We start from the raw sequence: 16,704 nt of genomic DNA, 5'->3' as shown, positions 1-16,704 counted from the left end.
GCTCCCCACACACCTGAACGCAGCCCCAAAATTCTCTGGGGCCAGGGCTGCAGGGAGGTGAAGGCTGGAGCAGAGAAAGGAACTCATTACTGCTGGGTTTTAATTAACGAGGGGATTTGGAGCATGGAGCTTTGTGATGGGCTTGATCACCCAGAGAGACGTGAACCACTGACACCCGTGGGGACACAGGCTCTCCTGGGATGGCCGTGGGTGAGGATGGGGTGGGTGATGGGGGAGCATTTGGGGGACGGATGTGATGCGAGGAAGGTCAACCTGGTCTTGGGACTGAATCAGCACAGAAACCTGGTTCTCCATCCACAAAATTTGGGGCCTTTGGGTCCCTGAACTCTCTCTGTGCCTCAGTTTCCCCATCTGTATAGCGGGAAGTGGCTGCAGCTCCAGGAAGCAAACTGGGACAGAGGAGGGGAGCTGCAGGGATAATTGGGAAAGGCCCATGGTGATACTGGCCCAGCCTGCCTCTGGGAGCTCTGGCATGTGTCCCTTGTCCCCTCGCTTTTCCCTGGCTGTGCAGGGGTCCTGAAGCCACCAGCGTCCCTCTGGTTTCAAACTGAAGGCAGACCAGTTTGGGGGACTGAGTCCCCATCAACCTCTCTGCCTCCACAACACTCCGCTGCTCCTTTCCCTCTTCCATGCCCTCCCCCTTGCTGGGGAGAAGCAGTGATGTCACGAGGCACGGAAGCATGATGTCACACATTCTGCTGCTTAGAACGGTGAGGTCACACTGCAGCGGGTCCCCGGGGGCTCCTGCCAGTATCCTGGAGGGTGAGGAGCCTCTGCCATCATTCTGGGCTGGGGGGGGGGACCCAGGTCTGGGGGGGCCGGATCCATTGTGGTGCCACCAGGGCCTGCCTGACCCTCTGTCCCCTCCCTGCCACCAGTGCCAGCGGGAGCCAGACGAGAAGCCGCAGTGGCTGCTCGCTGACTTCAGAGATGGGGTGTGCAGTGAGGTAGGGTGGGGTGGGAGATGGGTGCCGGACCCACAGCCCACCGGGACAGCAGGGACACCCTCTCTGGGCTCCCCACCCTGCCTCCCCCTCCAGGACTCCTGGGACCACAAGGAATACATGGCCAAGGTATGGATGGGCCACTTGCTCACCCACCCCACTGTCAAGCTCATCTTGTCTGTGCTTATCGCCATCAAGGAGGTGGTGAGCACCAGCTAGACCCCCACGATGCTGCCCTGGAGTGTGAGTGCCGGCCATGCCCACCACCGCCTGCCACTGGCCCTTCCCGCTCCCTTGGCTTTTCCTTGGCCCTTTTGCTGCCTCCGGGATGGGTCCATGAAACCCCGCAGCCCAGCTTGATGGCGGAGAGATGCCCCAATGTGGCTGCTTCCCTGCAAGCTTCGTGCATGGAGAGGGGGGGGGGGTCACCATTCTCACAGCTGGGCAGTGAATTCATCCATACTAGCTGCTGGAGAATCCACAAGGCTTTGTATTTTTACACCAAGTGTGGGTCCAATGAGAGAGCCTCAGCTGGTTTCCCAGTGGGCCGTTGCCACGTGTTCCTCAGTCCTGCCCCGGGCCCGGTGGTGCTCTCGCCTCCTCCTCTTCCAGTTCCAGTTTTGGCTGAGCTATATCATAGACAGTGTCGTGCTGGTGGCCCTGGTCACCGAGGTCCTGCTTAACTGGCTCAGAGGTTTCTGGCTGTACTGGAAGGTGGGACCTGTGGTGAGCTGGGCTGGAGGCCTTCAGCATGTCTCCCTCCCTGTGTCCCTCGATCCCTGAGTCCCTCATCCCTCCATCTCTGCATTCCCCTGTCTCCCTCCCTGCATCCCTCATTCCTTCCATCCTTCCATCCCTAATTCCCTCCATCACTCTGTCCCTCCATCTCCATGTCCCCATATCCCTCCGTCCCTCTGTCTTGCATCCCTGAGTCCCTCCATTCCTCCATCCTTGCGTCCCTCCATCCCTCTGTCCCTGCATCCCTGAGTCCCTCCTCCATCCCTCTGTCCTTGGGCTCCAGTGTCCCTCCATCCCTCCTTCCCCGTGTCCCTCCATCCCTCCCTCCCCGTGTCCATCCCTCCCTGCACCTCTCCATCCCACGCTCCCTCATACACTCCGGCTGCGGCTGCCCGGGGATGCCGAGGCCGGGGGGGGGGACCGGGGCGGTGCGGGCCCCGCGGCCGTGGCTCGCTGCTGCCGTCTCCAGGGCAGAGGAGGAAAAGCCGGCCCCGCGGTCCCTCCTCTGGTTCCCCACCCTGGCAAGGACCGGGACCTCCGCCGGTGTCCCCCCCCCCCAGGCGCAGGGATGTTTGGCATTGGGGCTGCTAGCCACCCGTGCTCGGCTGGTGGCCCATCACCTGCTACCAGGCCGGCTGTGCCCCCCCCACGGGCATAGCCATGGGGCACATGGACCCCCCCGTAGTCCCCTCTCCCCTGTGGATGTTCCTGGGGGAGGAATATTAGGGGAAGTGCCCTCATTTGGGGTCTACAAACGCAGCCTCAGCCCCCTGCTCCTCTGCCTGCTGGATATCTGGAACGGCTTCAACTTCTTCCTTGTGGCCTGCCTCATGGTGGGGGCCCTGATTCCCAAGTGGAACGTCCAGAAGGTTTTCCAGATCCTGAGGTGAGCGAGGGCAGGGGGTCCCGTACCCCAAAGCCCCCGGTGTCCCCATGTTGGTCTGAGCAGAGATGCTGTGGTCCGGGCGTGGTGGCCCCATCCCACATCCCACATGTTGGATCTGCACTGGGAAAGGCAATGTCATCGCTTGCTCGTCACCCTCAGTTTTTTACCCTGGTTTGGGGGCAGGGGGAGCAGTGCAGACCCTTCCCAGACCCTCAGGCCAGGAGGGGACCCAAGTCTCCTGGCTCCTTCCCCTGCCGTGGTCAGTGCAGTGATGGGCTCTCTCGCCTTGCCCCAGGGCGATGAGGCTGATGGTGATGAGGTGATGGTGCTGCAGGTCCGTGGGCTGGCCAGGATGCTTCAGGCCATCCTCAAGGTCATCCCTGACCTCTGTAACATCACGGTCATCCTCTTTATCTCCATGCTGGTAAATGGCTGGGAAATGCCCGCCTGGACTGGGAGCATCAGCCTGGGGAAGCATCTTGGCCACTGGGGTCCAGCGCTGGCCACGGCACCTCAGGGACCGTGGGGAAAGCAGGCACAGAGCCCAGCAGCAGGATGATCCTCTCCCACCACGTTGGTCCATCCCACCTCCCCGGCAGGCTCAGGCATGCTGGAGGCGGGGGCTCAGCTCCCAGCACCGAGGCTGAGGAGCTTGGCCAGACCCTGGTTATGCCAGGGAGCCCCAGTGCTGGGGGTTGGAGGATGCTGAGCATCCTTCCCAGCGTGGAGAAGGTGCTGGGATGCACATCACTGTCCCCATGCAGATCTTCTCGGTGCTGGGCATCATCCTGTTTGGCAAATCTGTCCTGGCCCATTTTGGTGGCCTGGAGAAAGCCCTGTACTCGCTCTTCACCTGCATCATGCTGGACGGCAGGCTGGACATCTACGAGACCTTCCAGTGAGCACGCAGCAGGGACTGAGCCCACCACGGGGCAGGGGGGCTCAGGGACGGCTGGGGCTGAGCTGTGTTGTCCCCCAACCCTGGGAGAGATGTGGGGCACATGGGGGGAGTCCTTTCCTGTGGATGCTGAGAGGCTTCCTCGGGGCTTGGTGCTGGCGAGGTGGCCACCACCAACTGTCAACCAGATGGCCCGTGTCCCCAACAGGGAAGAAGGGCAGACCCTGAAGATGAAGGTGGCCATTTACTTCACCATCTTCATCATGAATGAGGCCTTTGTTTGATAAAATGGGTGTTTCTTACAAAAAACACCAATGGGAGGAGGGGAGGAGCCTAGAAGTGGAGATCTTCCAGCAGTTTGAAGGTGGTTATAGCAGAGATCTGCACTTTGCACTCACCATCAGCATTTAAAGGCCAGGATTTCCATCTCTGTAGCGCTGGACTCTGGGCTTGGCTTGTTTGATGACGAGGGTCGGTCCTTGTGTGCAGCTGATGGAGGAGAAGACATAGGCACATTGCTGTGTTAACCCTTTCAGCTGGACAGCGGAGAAGTCAACATGGACCCTCAGCTCAGCCTGAAGGTGATAGGGAATGGGGTCTCCACGTTTGTCTCCCAGGACCTGTTCACCTACAGTAAGTTGGGCAAACTGGGCGAGGAGATCTTGCATGAAGTCCAGTGCCTCTTGGAAAGCAGCAAGGAGAACATCAGAGAGTACAAACAGATCCGGGAGGAGCTCAGGGTCTAAGACCTGCTCCAAACCTCCTGCCTCTTTGCTGGCTTGGTTGTAGGGTGGATGGGGGGGAATCAGCCCATTTATACACAGCCAAGATAAAACCTCTCTGGAGAGAGCTGTCCCTTTTGGGTTGGGGGGGAAGCTGGTGGCTGTCACCCATCTGGAGGCATTGGGGTCACAGGGAGATATCAGCCTGTGGCTTCTGGCATGGGAGAGTACTTTGCTGGTGGAAAGCCATGGTTGGAAAACCTGGAGAAGACTTATTGAGCAGGTATTAGGTACTGGGGCGGGGGGAGGATGGTCCTAACGCTTCCCTTGGCTGTGCCTCCCAGCACAGTCGAGGAGATGAGGGCCATTGAGTTCAACATCGTGCAGGAGCACAAGCGGAGGCTTTTCTACACCATCTCCTTCAACAGCCCCCACCCCAGCAAGGTCACATTGATGCAGCGTGGGGACGTCATCTCCCCTTTGTCCAAACTGGAGGAAGTAGGGGCACAACCCGCCAGCCCAAGCGCTCAGAACCCGAGCCCTCCCCATACCCCAATGTCCCTGTCCCTGTCCCAAGGGTCATGCAGCTGAAGCCAGCCCAAGGCAGCCAAGCGACACCAATTTATCCACCCAACTGGGCATGGCATTGTCTTTGTGTGCTGAAATAGAGACAGCAGTTGCTTTCTCCCTGTAGGGGGGGGGGGAAGATGAAGGTCTGGGTGGGTTGAGCTGCCAAGCTTGGCCGTGCTCCTGGCAGAGGGACACGGTGCCCAGCCGCGCCGTGGCTTTACTGCTGCCAGGCCTTTTGTTCTGCCTCAAAGCCCTTGTGTGGTGGGAGGCAAATGTCTGTCCTGGATCGGAGGCTCTTGGCAAATTTTTGGGTGTCCCTCGGCAAGCTGAGTTAGAGTCTGGAGGTCTGGTGTCCATCCTCATCCACAGCAGAGGCCACGGTGCTGGTGTGTGTGTCTGTCCATCTGTCTGTCTGTCTTTGCAAGGAATTCCATCTCTGCATCTGAACATCCCCATCCCAGGCCTGGGCATGAAGTTGCCTTTTGCTGGGGAGAACGATGGAGAGGAGAACGACGGAGAGGAGAACGACAGAGAGGAAAGAACAGATGGAGGGCAACCAGGTGATGGAGTGGAATCAACCACTGTGGCTCGGTCACCTCAGCAGAATTAAACTGTGGCTCAGCTCAGTGGCTGTGGTGGCCTTTTACTGGTCCCAGTAAGTGTCAGAGTTGCCCTCACTCAGGGGTTCACCATTGCCTCGGTGCTTTCTGCTACTGCTGCACCCTGAAATACCCCGTGGGCCAAACGGGGAGCCCTTCACCCCCTCTTTCTCCCTCCCCTTTCCCAGAAAGACCTCGTGTGCCCCAAGGACACGTGGTGGGTGGCCGATGGGGACAGTGGGTGGCAGGTTGGGTGAACTGCTGTCAGTGGGTGGCAGGTTGGGTGAACTGCTGTCAGTGAACCAGGGGCCAAATCTGCTCATGCTGAGTCCCTCTGAGGTCCCTGCCCCCCCCCCAAACAGCACTGACCCCTGCCTGCGGTGGGGGGGGGAGTTGCTGCCAGACAGCCTATGCTGGAGGACCCCCAAAAATTTTGTCTCCCAAATAGATGCAAACCCCCCCCAGTGCCCCGGGTCACTGCAGCTGGGGATGGGGGGGTGATGGGGACGGGGGGGGGGTGTCACAACCCCCAGCCTGGAACACACTAGACTGGGGGGGGGGGTGTCCTTTAATAAATAATTAACAAAAAAATCAATCCCAGTCCCGATCCCAACCCCAGTGACCCCCATCCCAAGCGCCCCCCCAACAGGTGGTCCCAAAGAGGCCCCGCCCCCTGCTTTGCATACAGGGCCCCGCCCTGCCCGCCGCCGCGCGGCCCCTTTAAGGCCCCTCCCGGCGCGACGCCGCTGGCTGCTGCGGGGGGGGGGAGGAGAGGGGCGGGGTGGTGGCAGCAGCAGCCAATCAGCGCGCGGCGTTTTCCGCGGGAAATCCGAATTTCGCGGGAGGGCGTTTGGCGCTTAAAAAAAAAAAAAAAAAAAACACACACACCCGAAAAAAAAAAAAAAAAAAAAAGGAAAGGAGCGATCGGGGCCGGGCGCGATCGGGCAGGAGCGGAGCCGGGCGCGGGGGGCACCGGGCCGAGGGGGGGGGCCACGGTCCGGGCTGCCCCGTCCCCATCCGGCCCGAACGCGGGTGATTTTGGGGCCCAAAAGCGCTTTTTTTCGCCCGGTTTTGGTGGTGCCGCCGCCGCTTTGCTTTTCTGCAGGTTTTTCGGGGGGGGGAGGGGGGGGCTTTTTGGAGACCGGCCGGTGTCAGCGCCCGGCGGACCCCCCCCCCCCCCCCCCCGCTCCTCCAAAATGCCACCGCTGAGATTGTGACCCCCCCTCCCCAGCCCTTGCTGCAAAATCGCGGGGTGCTTCTGCCCCCTCCCCCGGGCCGGCCTTCTCGGAAAGGACTTTGCAATGCTGCGGCTCCCCAGGGGAGTGTCCCCCGCCCCGGGGAGGGGGGGCACCGCCCTCCCGCGTCCCCCTCCCCACCACCACCCGAAGAAGGTCATGTCGGTGATGGGCTCCGTGGAGCGAGGGGTTTCCAGCCTGGGTAGCCCCCCGTTACCCACCGGCAGTTTCACTCAGGTCTACACGCCGGCGGCTGTCAGCGTCCCCGCTCCCCGGGGGGGGTGTCTCTACGCCACCCCCCAGGGGCCCCCAGCTCAGGACCCTCCGCTCGGCCTCGGTGGGACGGCTGCCGGTAAGGTGTCTGCACCCCATCCCTTCCTTGGGCATCGCTTCGGTGGGACGGGGGTCTGGGGGCTCTGTGCAGGGCAGGGAGCAAGAGGTGGGTGACCCCAGGATGGACAGCACCCTCCCCTTCCAAATTATGCAGCTTATATTGGGGTCTGCACCCCCCTAAGTTCTCTTTGGGGTGGGGGAGGGTAAGGGTTGAAATCAGAAGTCGCAGTGAAATGGCTCAAACGTTTCTCAACTTCCCTTCGCCCCTGCGTGCCCGCAAAGCTGGCTCCTGGCTTCCGCTTTTCAGCCTTTTTCAGCCTTTTTTTTGCCTTTCTCCGGCTTGCAAACAGTTCAGGTCATGTCTCAAAGCCCGGCCGTGGCACTTGAGGCTCTTCGCAAACCTCTTCCCATGTTAAGGTTGGGTGCAGGCAGCCCTCCTGCCTGCCGTGGGTGGGGGGGCACCCTCCCTGCCTGCTGGGTCTCCCCACTTTGGGCTGTGACCCCTGGGGTGACCCGTCACCTGGGGAGGTTTGGGGACGCAGGGCAGGGGTGGCTCAGCACCGCTGCCCAAGCTTGGTTCCTGCCTGCAGTTACAGCAGGGCTTGCAATGCCTTTTTTTTTTGGGGGGTGTGTGTGAATTTGAAACAGTCCCCATCCTCCATGGGACACCCCAAGGCTTTGGAGCAGGGACCCTGATACTGGGAGCCGTGCAGGTTGGCAGAGGGAGGGGGTTGCTGGCACTGGCTGTGTCCCTGTCACCGAGCCCCGGGGTCAGGGCTGCCCGGCACCCGCTGCCCTAACCAGGGAAACTGAGGCCCAGGTCGGGCGCTGGCCCCGTGCCCAGCATCGGGGGGTGCGGGTGGCTCTGCCCAGCCCGTCTCTCCTCCTTGAGGGCCCCTGCCGAGCCCCCGGCCGGTCGGCCCCGCTGGCAGCTGGCATTTAATTCCTGCCTGCCCCAGCCTGGGCGCGTGTCCAGCCCTCACTGTGAGCCTCTGTTCTCCCCGGGTCCTGGGAGGGATCCCAGACCCCACTAACTTCGATTTAGTTTTTTCAAGGCTTGATTTATTTATTTATTCCCCTCCTTTCCACGGTCCCTGATGCTTCGTCCCAGCTGGGGACATTGCCGCGGCTGGGCGAAAGGAGTTATCGTTGCTCCCCGCTTTGTGCCACGGCTGCGGGGCTGGCTGGGGCTGTTGTGAGTCCTGTCCCGGGGGGGGGCTCCGGGGCCACCTGCCTCCTCCCCAGCCTCTTTGTCTCTGAACCGCATGAGATGCTGCATCCTGCGCTGCCGGGCACTGTTCTTTAAGGAGAGACCTTAAAGACCCCCTCCCCTAAAGACATCCCACAGACTCACAGTCCCGTTTCCATGCCTTGCTGCGGAGCTGGTTTTGGGCGGATGGCTTCTTTGGCATCACCACCATCATCATCATCATCACCCACACCAGCAGGTGCTCAGGGTGCTCCTCCTGCCTGCAGCTGTCCCCTGAATGGGGTCTGGGGGGGGCTTGTGTGACACCTTGGCACATGAAGTGCTTGTCCCCAAGTGACACGTGGGGAGAAAGAAGTTTTGGGCTAAAGGCCTCTTTGTCATCACCACCCTCACCATCATCACCTATGCCAGGATGTGCTCAGGGTATTCCTGCCCACAACTGTCCTCTGAATGGGGTCTGGGGGGGCTCATGTGACACGTGGGGACATGAAGTGCTCCTGCATCCCCGTTGGTGGCTTGCAAGCAACGCTCCCTTCCGTCCCCATCCCATTCCCTGATGCCATGATCCCATTCCTGGTGCTGGAGATCCCATTTCCAACCCCGGTGTGACACTCGCAGCGCCGGCAGCTGGGGCTCCCCCCACCCCACACCCCGTTTATGGGCACAACCTTTGTGTGCGGATCCGAGGCAATCAGATAATGAGCGTTTCCTCCCAATTCCCGAGCAGGGCAATTGCTGCCGCTCCCACCTGCTTGCTGGATTTGTGCAGTATAAATGATCTGGGGTCACCTGGTCCAGCTGGAGGGAGCCCATCACCCCGAGTCCGGCTGCGGGAAAGCGGGATGGGTTGTGTCTCATGGTCCAAAAAAGTCTCAGATTTCCCTTAGTCTGATTTGAGGGTCTTGGAGTAGGTAAGTGTGTTTTTCCCCATGAAAAATGCATATTTCAGAGTGGTTTTAGCCAGTGCCAATCCCATCCTGAATATTTGCCCTGCTTCTGGCCATATGGGGTCTCTATAGGGGCCATGGGATCTCTATAGGGGCTCAGGGCTTTAAAGGAGCCCCGGAGAGACCGATGTTTCCCTGCCTCCTCCGTGCCGGGACAAGGGCGTTCAGAGTCCACCACGGTTTCGGTGCAAGCTGGCAGGGCTGAGCCACCCATGCAACGAGCACCCAGGGTGGCAGTCCCTGTGGGTGCTGGGCTGGAGCCCTTCCCAAGTGGGAGAACTGCTCAGCGGCACCCCGGATTCTTCTGGGGTGACCCAGGGTGATCCTGTTCCCCCTTGATCCCATCAAGGGTTTTTCTGCATGGGCAGGAGGGGGTTTTTTTGGGGGTGCAGGGAGCTGGGCAGGGGGGTCAGGATGGGTGGGAAGGTGGTGGCTGTCCTGTCGCCCAGAGGGGCTTTTTCTGGCTCCAGCTTTTACAGCCTCCAGCTCCTCTCCGGCCAGGCCTTCCCGCTCCGTCCGTCAGAGGGGATGGAGATGCCGGCTGCATTTCCGAGTGGGGAGCGGTACCCGGGATGGGGGGCACTGCCTTCCTCCCCAGTGCAGGGTGGTCTCCCCATCCCAGGGCCAGGGCCGGGGGTCAGCCTCCTTCCCCTGCCCACGGTGGGGCTGAACCCCGCCCCGACCCCCCAAATATGGGAGTTCTGCCTCCCCCTGTCCCCCCCCCCCCCCGTGCTCCCCTAACCCTCCGCCATCCCAAAGGCAGTGAGTGGGGGCTGCACCTGGGGGGGGGGGGGCCTGATCCAGCAGCCTCTCGGCATGAGCAGCATCCCCGGCATGGTGGCACAATGCCGGGGTGCCCCGTGGCACGATCCCAGGGTGCCCCGTGGCCCCCCTGCCAGCTCTGGGTGCCCATCCCAGGGCGCTGCATTCCCACGCCCCGGGCTGGGGGGGGGGTGGTGAGGCTGGTAGGGGGGGGTGGTGGTGGTGGTGGGGGGGGGGCTGGGGATGTGGGGGGGCAGAAAGGCCGGGCAGGGCCCGGGCAAGCCCGGAGAAGGCAGCGGGTGCTGTTGAAAGGAAGCGTTGGCAGGAGGAGCCCGCCGCGGCCCCCCCGGGGGGAGAGGGCTGCTCTGATGCTTGGGCTGGGTGCAGGGTGTAGCCCCTGGCGCCAGGGCTGGGCCAAGGGCTGCTTGGCAGGCAGAGCTGGCAGGGGGCCCAGCCTGCCCCCCCCCCCCCCCCTCCCTCCACTGCCTTACCCCCCCCCCCCCCCCGCAAGCTCCTGCCCTCGCCCAGGGCAGGGTCGAGTCTCCTTTCCCACTCCCAGCATCATATCGGGGTGTAACTGGTGTGTCCCCACATCGTGGGAAGCAGTGGCTGGGGGGTGGTGAGAGGCGTGGGGGGGGGGGGGTCCTGCTGTGCCCTGGAGGGGGGGGTGTCTTGGGGTTTGGTCCCTGTCCCCCCAACATCTGCTCTGGTTCATCCCAACCCCCCCAGCCCTGGCAGGGTACTGGGAGCCCCTCGCCGTGCCCCGCTCAGCTGTCGTGTGCCTAATCCTGCCCGGCTCGGCGCGGGGGGGGCGGCAGCTGGGACACAGGAGGGACCCCCTTGTCCATTGTCCCTTGCTGGTGTGTCCCAGCACCACGGGGTCCTGTCTCTGCCCGAGCCCACCGAGCTTCCCCGCTGCCCCAAACTGCACGTGGGGGAGCAGGGGGTCCCCCTGTTCTTGTGCATGGGGAGGGGTGACCTCCTTCGTAGCTGTGGCCCTGGGGGGGGGTGTTGGAGGTGGCTGGGAACACGAGGACCCACTGTGGGTTGCTTCTGTGCCTCAGTTTCCCCATTGCTTGGGCAGACGGGGTGCAGCTGACCCCCCCGCCCCATGCACGATGGGAACACATGGGTGCCCACTGCCATCGGTGTCTGGAGAAGCAAGGGTCTGGGTGCCAGCAGAAGGGGGGCCAGGATGATGCCCCCCTCCTCGTCCCAAATTGTGCTGGCAGATGCATGGGGTCTGATCCGGGGCAGGTGTTTCCCATGCGCTCGGCATTAACCGTTGGGGTGCCGGCAGCTCGGGGGCAGATCCGGGGCCGCGGGGCTGGGGATGGAGGTGCGTTCGCTGGGGAAAACCTGCTCGGGGAAGGGAGGGAGGGAAGAGATTCCCACAGGAGCTTGGGACCAACCTGGCTCCCTGGGGGGGGCGGAAAACAGCCCCCGGCGCCTCTTCTGCCGGGCCCCTCAGGTGGGAACGTAGCCGAGGTGCCCAACCCTTCCCCGCAAAGTGGGGTGTGCTCCCCAGGGAGCTGCTGTCGGAGCCACGCTGAGCCAGCACGGGGACCTGGGTGCCATGCGGGACGTGCTGGGGGGGACCCTGTGGGACAGCCCGGCCTGGGAGCAGGTACTGGGGGGATACGGGATGGGGCTGGGGGGGCTGCTTTCTGCTGCTGAGCCAGTGTCTCCCCAAAGCCCCCCTGCTCATATTTGGGGATGTGGGGGGATCCAGGGGGATTTGCATGCATTGAGGGTGGCGGTTTGGTGACAACCCCCCCAGCTCCTCTGTGCATCCGCTCTGCTGCAGCCCCTCCCGCCCTTCCCTGGGTCTCTTCTCCCCAGGTGATGCTGGGGGGGGGTCCCTTGGGGACGATTTCAAAGAGCCGTTTGCCCTGGCGAGGGGACTGTGTGTGCAGGGAGGTGTCCCCGCTCCCAGGACCCAGCACCCACCCTGCCTCCCCCCCCCCCCCGCCTCGCCCCAGTTTCCCTCCAGCTGGGTGCACGTGTCCGGGGCACCCACAGGTCCCCAGGGAGGGCTGAGCCCGGCCGGTCCCAGGTGCACTGGTGGCAGCTGGGTGCCCTTGGCTGCCTCCAACTGTGGTGGTGGTGGGGGGGGTGTGTGTGTTTGAAACCCTGCACCCCAACAAGCCAGCTGGCAGGGTGGGGGGGGTGAGGATCCGGCCTCGGAGCTGCCGCCGTTCCCAGGGCTCAGCCCCACGGAGCTGTGCCAGGAGCTGGGGGCGAGGGGAAATCCCGGTGGGTTCCCTGCGGATGCCAGGGCAGCGCCGGGGCGGGCTGGGGTGCTGTGTCGGAAGCAGGGAGGAAGCCACGGGGGGGGTACCGGGACCCCCATCTCCCCCCCCCCCAGCTCTCCCGGTGGCCCCTTGCCCTGCTGGGTGCTGCGGGACTCGTTCCCAGAAGGGGTTTTGCAACAGTATGAGCCTCTTGGGAGATCCCCCCACCCCAGGCTGTGGCACCCAGGGCTCGGCCAATGCCCCGGGAAGGGTTCGGGGGGCTCAGGGGGGTGTCTGGCTCAGCCCCGACATGGGGTTTTCTCTCTTGCTCCAGGCCAAGAGGAAGCTGGACCTGGAGGGCCCCGAATTTCGCACGCCCAAGGGGAAGGGCAGGACGTTAACGCAGGTCCCCAGCCCCAGGAGTAAGTGGTGCTGGGTGAGATGGGGTGGGGGGGAGCTGGGAGGGGGACAGACCCCATTTCTCTCCCCTCTTAGCTCTGCGGCAGTGTCCCCTCTAGCACCACCCAAAGTGACCCGAGGTGGCACCGTGGGAGCAGTGCCCGCTCCTCAGCCCCTCCTTGCTGCTGCTCAGCAGCTCTTTGAGCCGATTCAACTCACTGCGCTGGCAGAAGGCTCCCTGGGGGGGGTTATTTCTGGGTTATTTTTCTACCAGGTTAGGGATCGTACAGTGTTTAATTTCCCCAGCATATCCAGTCCCGTGTCACCTCTATCCCATGGCCCAGGCTAAGGAGAGGATGGGGGGGGGGTCTCTTGTTTTCCCACAGCCCCCAAGTCTCCCGGGGAGAAGACTCGCTACGACACTTCGCTGGGGCTGCTCACCAAAAAATTTATCCGTTTGCTGAGCGAGTCGCCCGACGGCGTCGTGGATCTCAACCGAGCGGCCGAGGTGCTGGAGGTCCAGAAACGTCGCATCTACGACATCACCAACGTGCTGGAGGGCATCCAGCTCATCCGCAAGAAGTCCAAGAACAACATCCAGTGGATGTAAGTGATGCGGAGGGGGGTGGACATGGGACATGGGGACGGGGCAGGGTGGGGGACAGGTGGCTCGGGGACACATAGGGTGTCCTGTCACTCAAGTGCCATCTCCGCTGGCAGGGGGACGGGGATCTTTGAGGACGCGGCGGTGACGGCGAAGCAGCAGGCACTGCGGGGGGAGCTGGCCGAGCTGGCCAGGACGGAGAGGACGCTGGACCAGCTCCTGCAGGACTGTGCCCTGCAGCTCCAGCAGCTGGCTGATGATGAAGCCAACCAGAGATATCCTTGCTGAGGGAGACGGGGAGGGATGACAGGGTCTTGGGGACGGGGGACAGGGTCTTGGGGACCCCTCTGTGCCCCTTCTCCTCCAGTTGGCTTCCTCTGGGCTGGGGGGAAGGTTGCTGCTGGGATGGGGGGGTTGAGCCGTCCCGCTCGCAGCCCCTCTTTTTCCTATACCTCGTCCCCGTCCACGCTGGCGTACGTCACCTACCAGGACCTCTGCGCCGTCAGCAACTTCCAGGAGCAGACGGTGATCGCCGTGAAGGCTCCCCCGGAGACGCAACTGGAGGTGCCGGATTTCAGTGAGGTGCGTGTGGGGCCGGGATCGGGGCCGGGAGCCATTCCCCCACCTTGCAGTGTGGTCGGGGCTGGGATGTGGGTGCTGCTGTGGGTGCTGCTGCATCTGCACCATCCTTGATGGGTTCATCTGGGGCGTCCCAAGGGTGCAGCGCAGCATGGCCCTGGGTGGGTTTGGGGTGTCTCCATGGGGCTGTTTGACCCTGAGCTGGTCCTTCAGGGGTTGCAATGCCCTGCCTGGACCCCACGCAGGTTGGGGGCAGCGGTGTGGGATATGGGTGCTTTTCTGGATGCCCCCCCTGAGCCTTGCTCTGCCCCCCCCAGGACAACCTCCAGCTCCACCTGAAGAGCACCAACGGCCCCATCGAGGTGTACCTCTGCCCGGAGGAGATCGCGGAGGAGAGCCCCACCAAGGACCACGGCGTCCCCTCTGCCACCGCCTCCCCACGGGACCACGCCATACCCCCTTCCCTGCTGAACAGCCCCGGCCCAGCCCCGCAACCGCCCCACGCCGTCCCCCAGAGCTGGGGGGGCACGGGAACCCCCTCCTCACCCCCATCTCTGCCTCTCACCGTCCCAGGAGAGCCCAGCTCGCTGCTGGAGGTAGAGGCTGGGCTCCTGGGCTCACCCCCGCACCTCCTGCAGCAGACGGAGGACCAGCTGCCCTGTGCCCTCTCCCACCTGGACTCGGGACCCTTCGTCACCTTCTCGCCCCCCCTGGAACAGGATGACTATCTCTGGGGGCTGGAGGGCGAGGGCGTCAGCGACCTCTTTGAGGCGTACGACTTGGGGGACCTGCTGAAGCACTGACCCCCAACCCCCCACCCCGTTGTCTGTGTCCCCTCAGGTCACTTGTGTCCTGAGTGCGTGGGGTCTCTGTGGGGCGGCTGGAGAGTGTGGGTGGGTCAGAGAGTGCTGGGTTTTCTGAGGGGGTGTGAGTGGGGGGGGGGGGGCTTTTGTCAGCCACCCTGGGTGGCTTCTCCTCACTCTCCTGGGTTGGTCGTCACCTGGGGGCTGTGTTTGTCACCTTGCTGGGCTCCGGGAGCACCCTGGGGAAGTGTAAGCCCCTGGGAAGGACCCAGCCAGGTCCCGTCCCAGCACTGGCCATAAAACCAGGGGGTGCCAGCGCTGATGACCCCCACCATAACCCACCACTGTCACAGGGCTGCTGGTGGACTGGAGGTGCCTCTGGATGCATGGAGTGGGTTAGGGGCACCCCTGGGTGGCAGAGAAACCCCTGCTCAGAATGGGCTGTGTTTGGGGGGGTGTCATGTTTTGGGACCACTCCAGTTGCTCCCCGGTTAGACTGGTTCTTCGGGGTCATGACGGGTCGTTTCAAGTGGTGCTTTCCCCCTGTTGCGGCTGGAATATCCTTAAAAAAACAATGAGGCAGCAAAGCTGAAGTCACCTTTGGGTGAAGAGAGGATGAAGCTCATGTGTGGGCACTGCACCCACAGCCTCCAAAACCAGCGGCTCTGGCAAATTCCTGACCAGGACACAGAGCTGTATTTCCTGGGGGGCTGTGGCCCCTCTCACCCAGTCCGTACCAGCTCCCTCCAGCCTTTCGGAGCTATTGATGCTGGGGGTATTGAAACTGGAGTGTACTGGGAGGAGGGATGCTATTGACTGGTGGCTGGAGCATCACCTGCAGAGAGGGGCTTGGGAAGCAGCGCGGGACGAGCCCCCAGACATGGGGCTGGATACGGCTTTTTATTGTGCCATTGCAAAATATATGTAATTATTGCACTGTATTTATATGGGACCCCCTTCCGGCACGGCGCCGGCTGGGGTCGGGTTGGTATTTTGATTTTTAAGCGAGTGTATTTAAGTTTTCTTCCTTGGGTTTGTTCTGCTGCGGTTTGGCTTGGAGGCGGCATGGGTGAGAGTGTTTTGGCGTGGAAAAACTTGTGGCACTTGATGTTTTCTGCCCGGCAGGGGATGAAATAAAATAAAACAAAACTTTGGAGTTATAAGGGGCTGTTTTCCTCTAAGCAGCAAAATGCTGCAGCGGTTTGGGAGGAGGAAGTCGTTGGCATGGTTTTGCTCCTGTTTTCAGAGTAAAAAAGCTGTTTTGGGGCCTTTTAACTGGCCAGACTGCTCTGGAAGAGCTGGTGGCGAAGGGGATTGAGATGAAGCTGTGGCTGGAGTGAAGGAAATGGGTCTGACCTGCTGCAGATTGGTGATTTTCAGCCCAAACCTGGCCAGGATGAACCTTCGCCCGAGCTTGAGCCCCTTGAACCAGGAGCGTGGGAAAAGCCCCGGGGCCAGGGGCCGTGTCCCTACGGGTACCGCTGGGACGGGCTTGTGTACCCGGATTTGTGGGCAGGTTTGGAGGCTGCAGAGCGAGATCCCAGTGGGGCTGTGTCCATGGAGGGTCCTTGCCCAGGGTGCTGCCCCAGGTCACCTGCCCCTGCCAAATCGTGCCGTGACCTGGTAATGCCAACAGTGCTGGTGGCATGGTGATGGCTGGTGGTACCCAGTGATGCCTGATGGTACCCGGTGATGCCTGATGGTACCCGGTGGTGGTCAGTGGTACCCAATGATGTCCGGTGGTACCTGGTGATGGTGTGTGGTACCTGGTGGTTGTTGTTGGTACCCAGTGATGTCTGGTGGTACCTGGTGATGACATGTGGTACCTGGTGATGTCTGGTGGTACCTGGTGGTTGTTGTTGGTACTCAACGATGTCCGGTGGTACCTGGTGATGATGTGTGGTACCTGGTGATGTCTGGTGGTACCTGGTGGTTGTTGTTGGTACTCAACGATGTCTGGTGGTACCTGGTGATGATGTGTGGTACCTGGTGATGTCTGGTGGTACCTGGTGGTTGTTGTTGGTACTCAACGATGTCCGGTGGTACCTGGTGATGATGTGTGGTACCTGGTGATGTCTGGTGGTACCTGGTGGTTGTTGTTGGTACTCAACGATGTCCGGTGGTACCTGGTGATAGCGTGTGGTACCCGGTGATGTCTGGTGGTACCCGGTGATGTCTGGTGGTACCCAGTGATGTCCGATGGTACCTGCTGATGTCCGG

At 62.2% G+C, this 16,704-nt stretch overlaps 1 protein-coding gene across 1 annotated transcript; it reads left to right on the top strand.

The window, feature by feature from the left end:
- Positions 1–6,323: 6,323 nt before the first annotated feature.
- On the top strand, positions 6,324–15,628 carry E2F2 (E2F transcription factor 2). The gene is given in 7 exon segments (XM_030039629.2): positions 6,324–6,916; positions 6,918–6,965; positions 12,434–12,521; positions 12,885–13,104; positions 13,219–13,377; positions 13,570–13,684; positions 13,999–15,628. Coding segments are annotated over 7 exon segments (1,353 nt in total). The 5' UTR covers positions 6,324–6,679; the 3' UTR covers positions 14,485–15,628.
- The last annotated feature ends 1,076 nt before the right edge of the window (positions 15,629–16,704 follow it).

The sequence above is a fragment of the Aquila chrysaetos genome, chromosome 16, assembly GCF_900496995.4.
Source record: "Aquila chrysaetos chrysaetos chromosome 16, bAquChr1.4, whole genome shotgun sequence".
NCBI lineage: Eukaryota > Metazoa > Chordata > Aves > Accipitriformes > Accipitridae > Aquila > Aquila chrysaetos.
The sequence above is the reverse complement of the archived record's forward strand: the minus strand, read 5'-3'. Positions and strand labels throughout refer to the sequence as shown.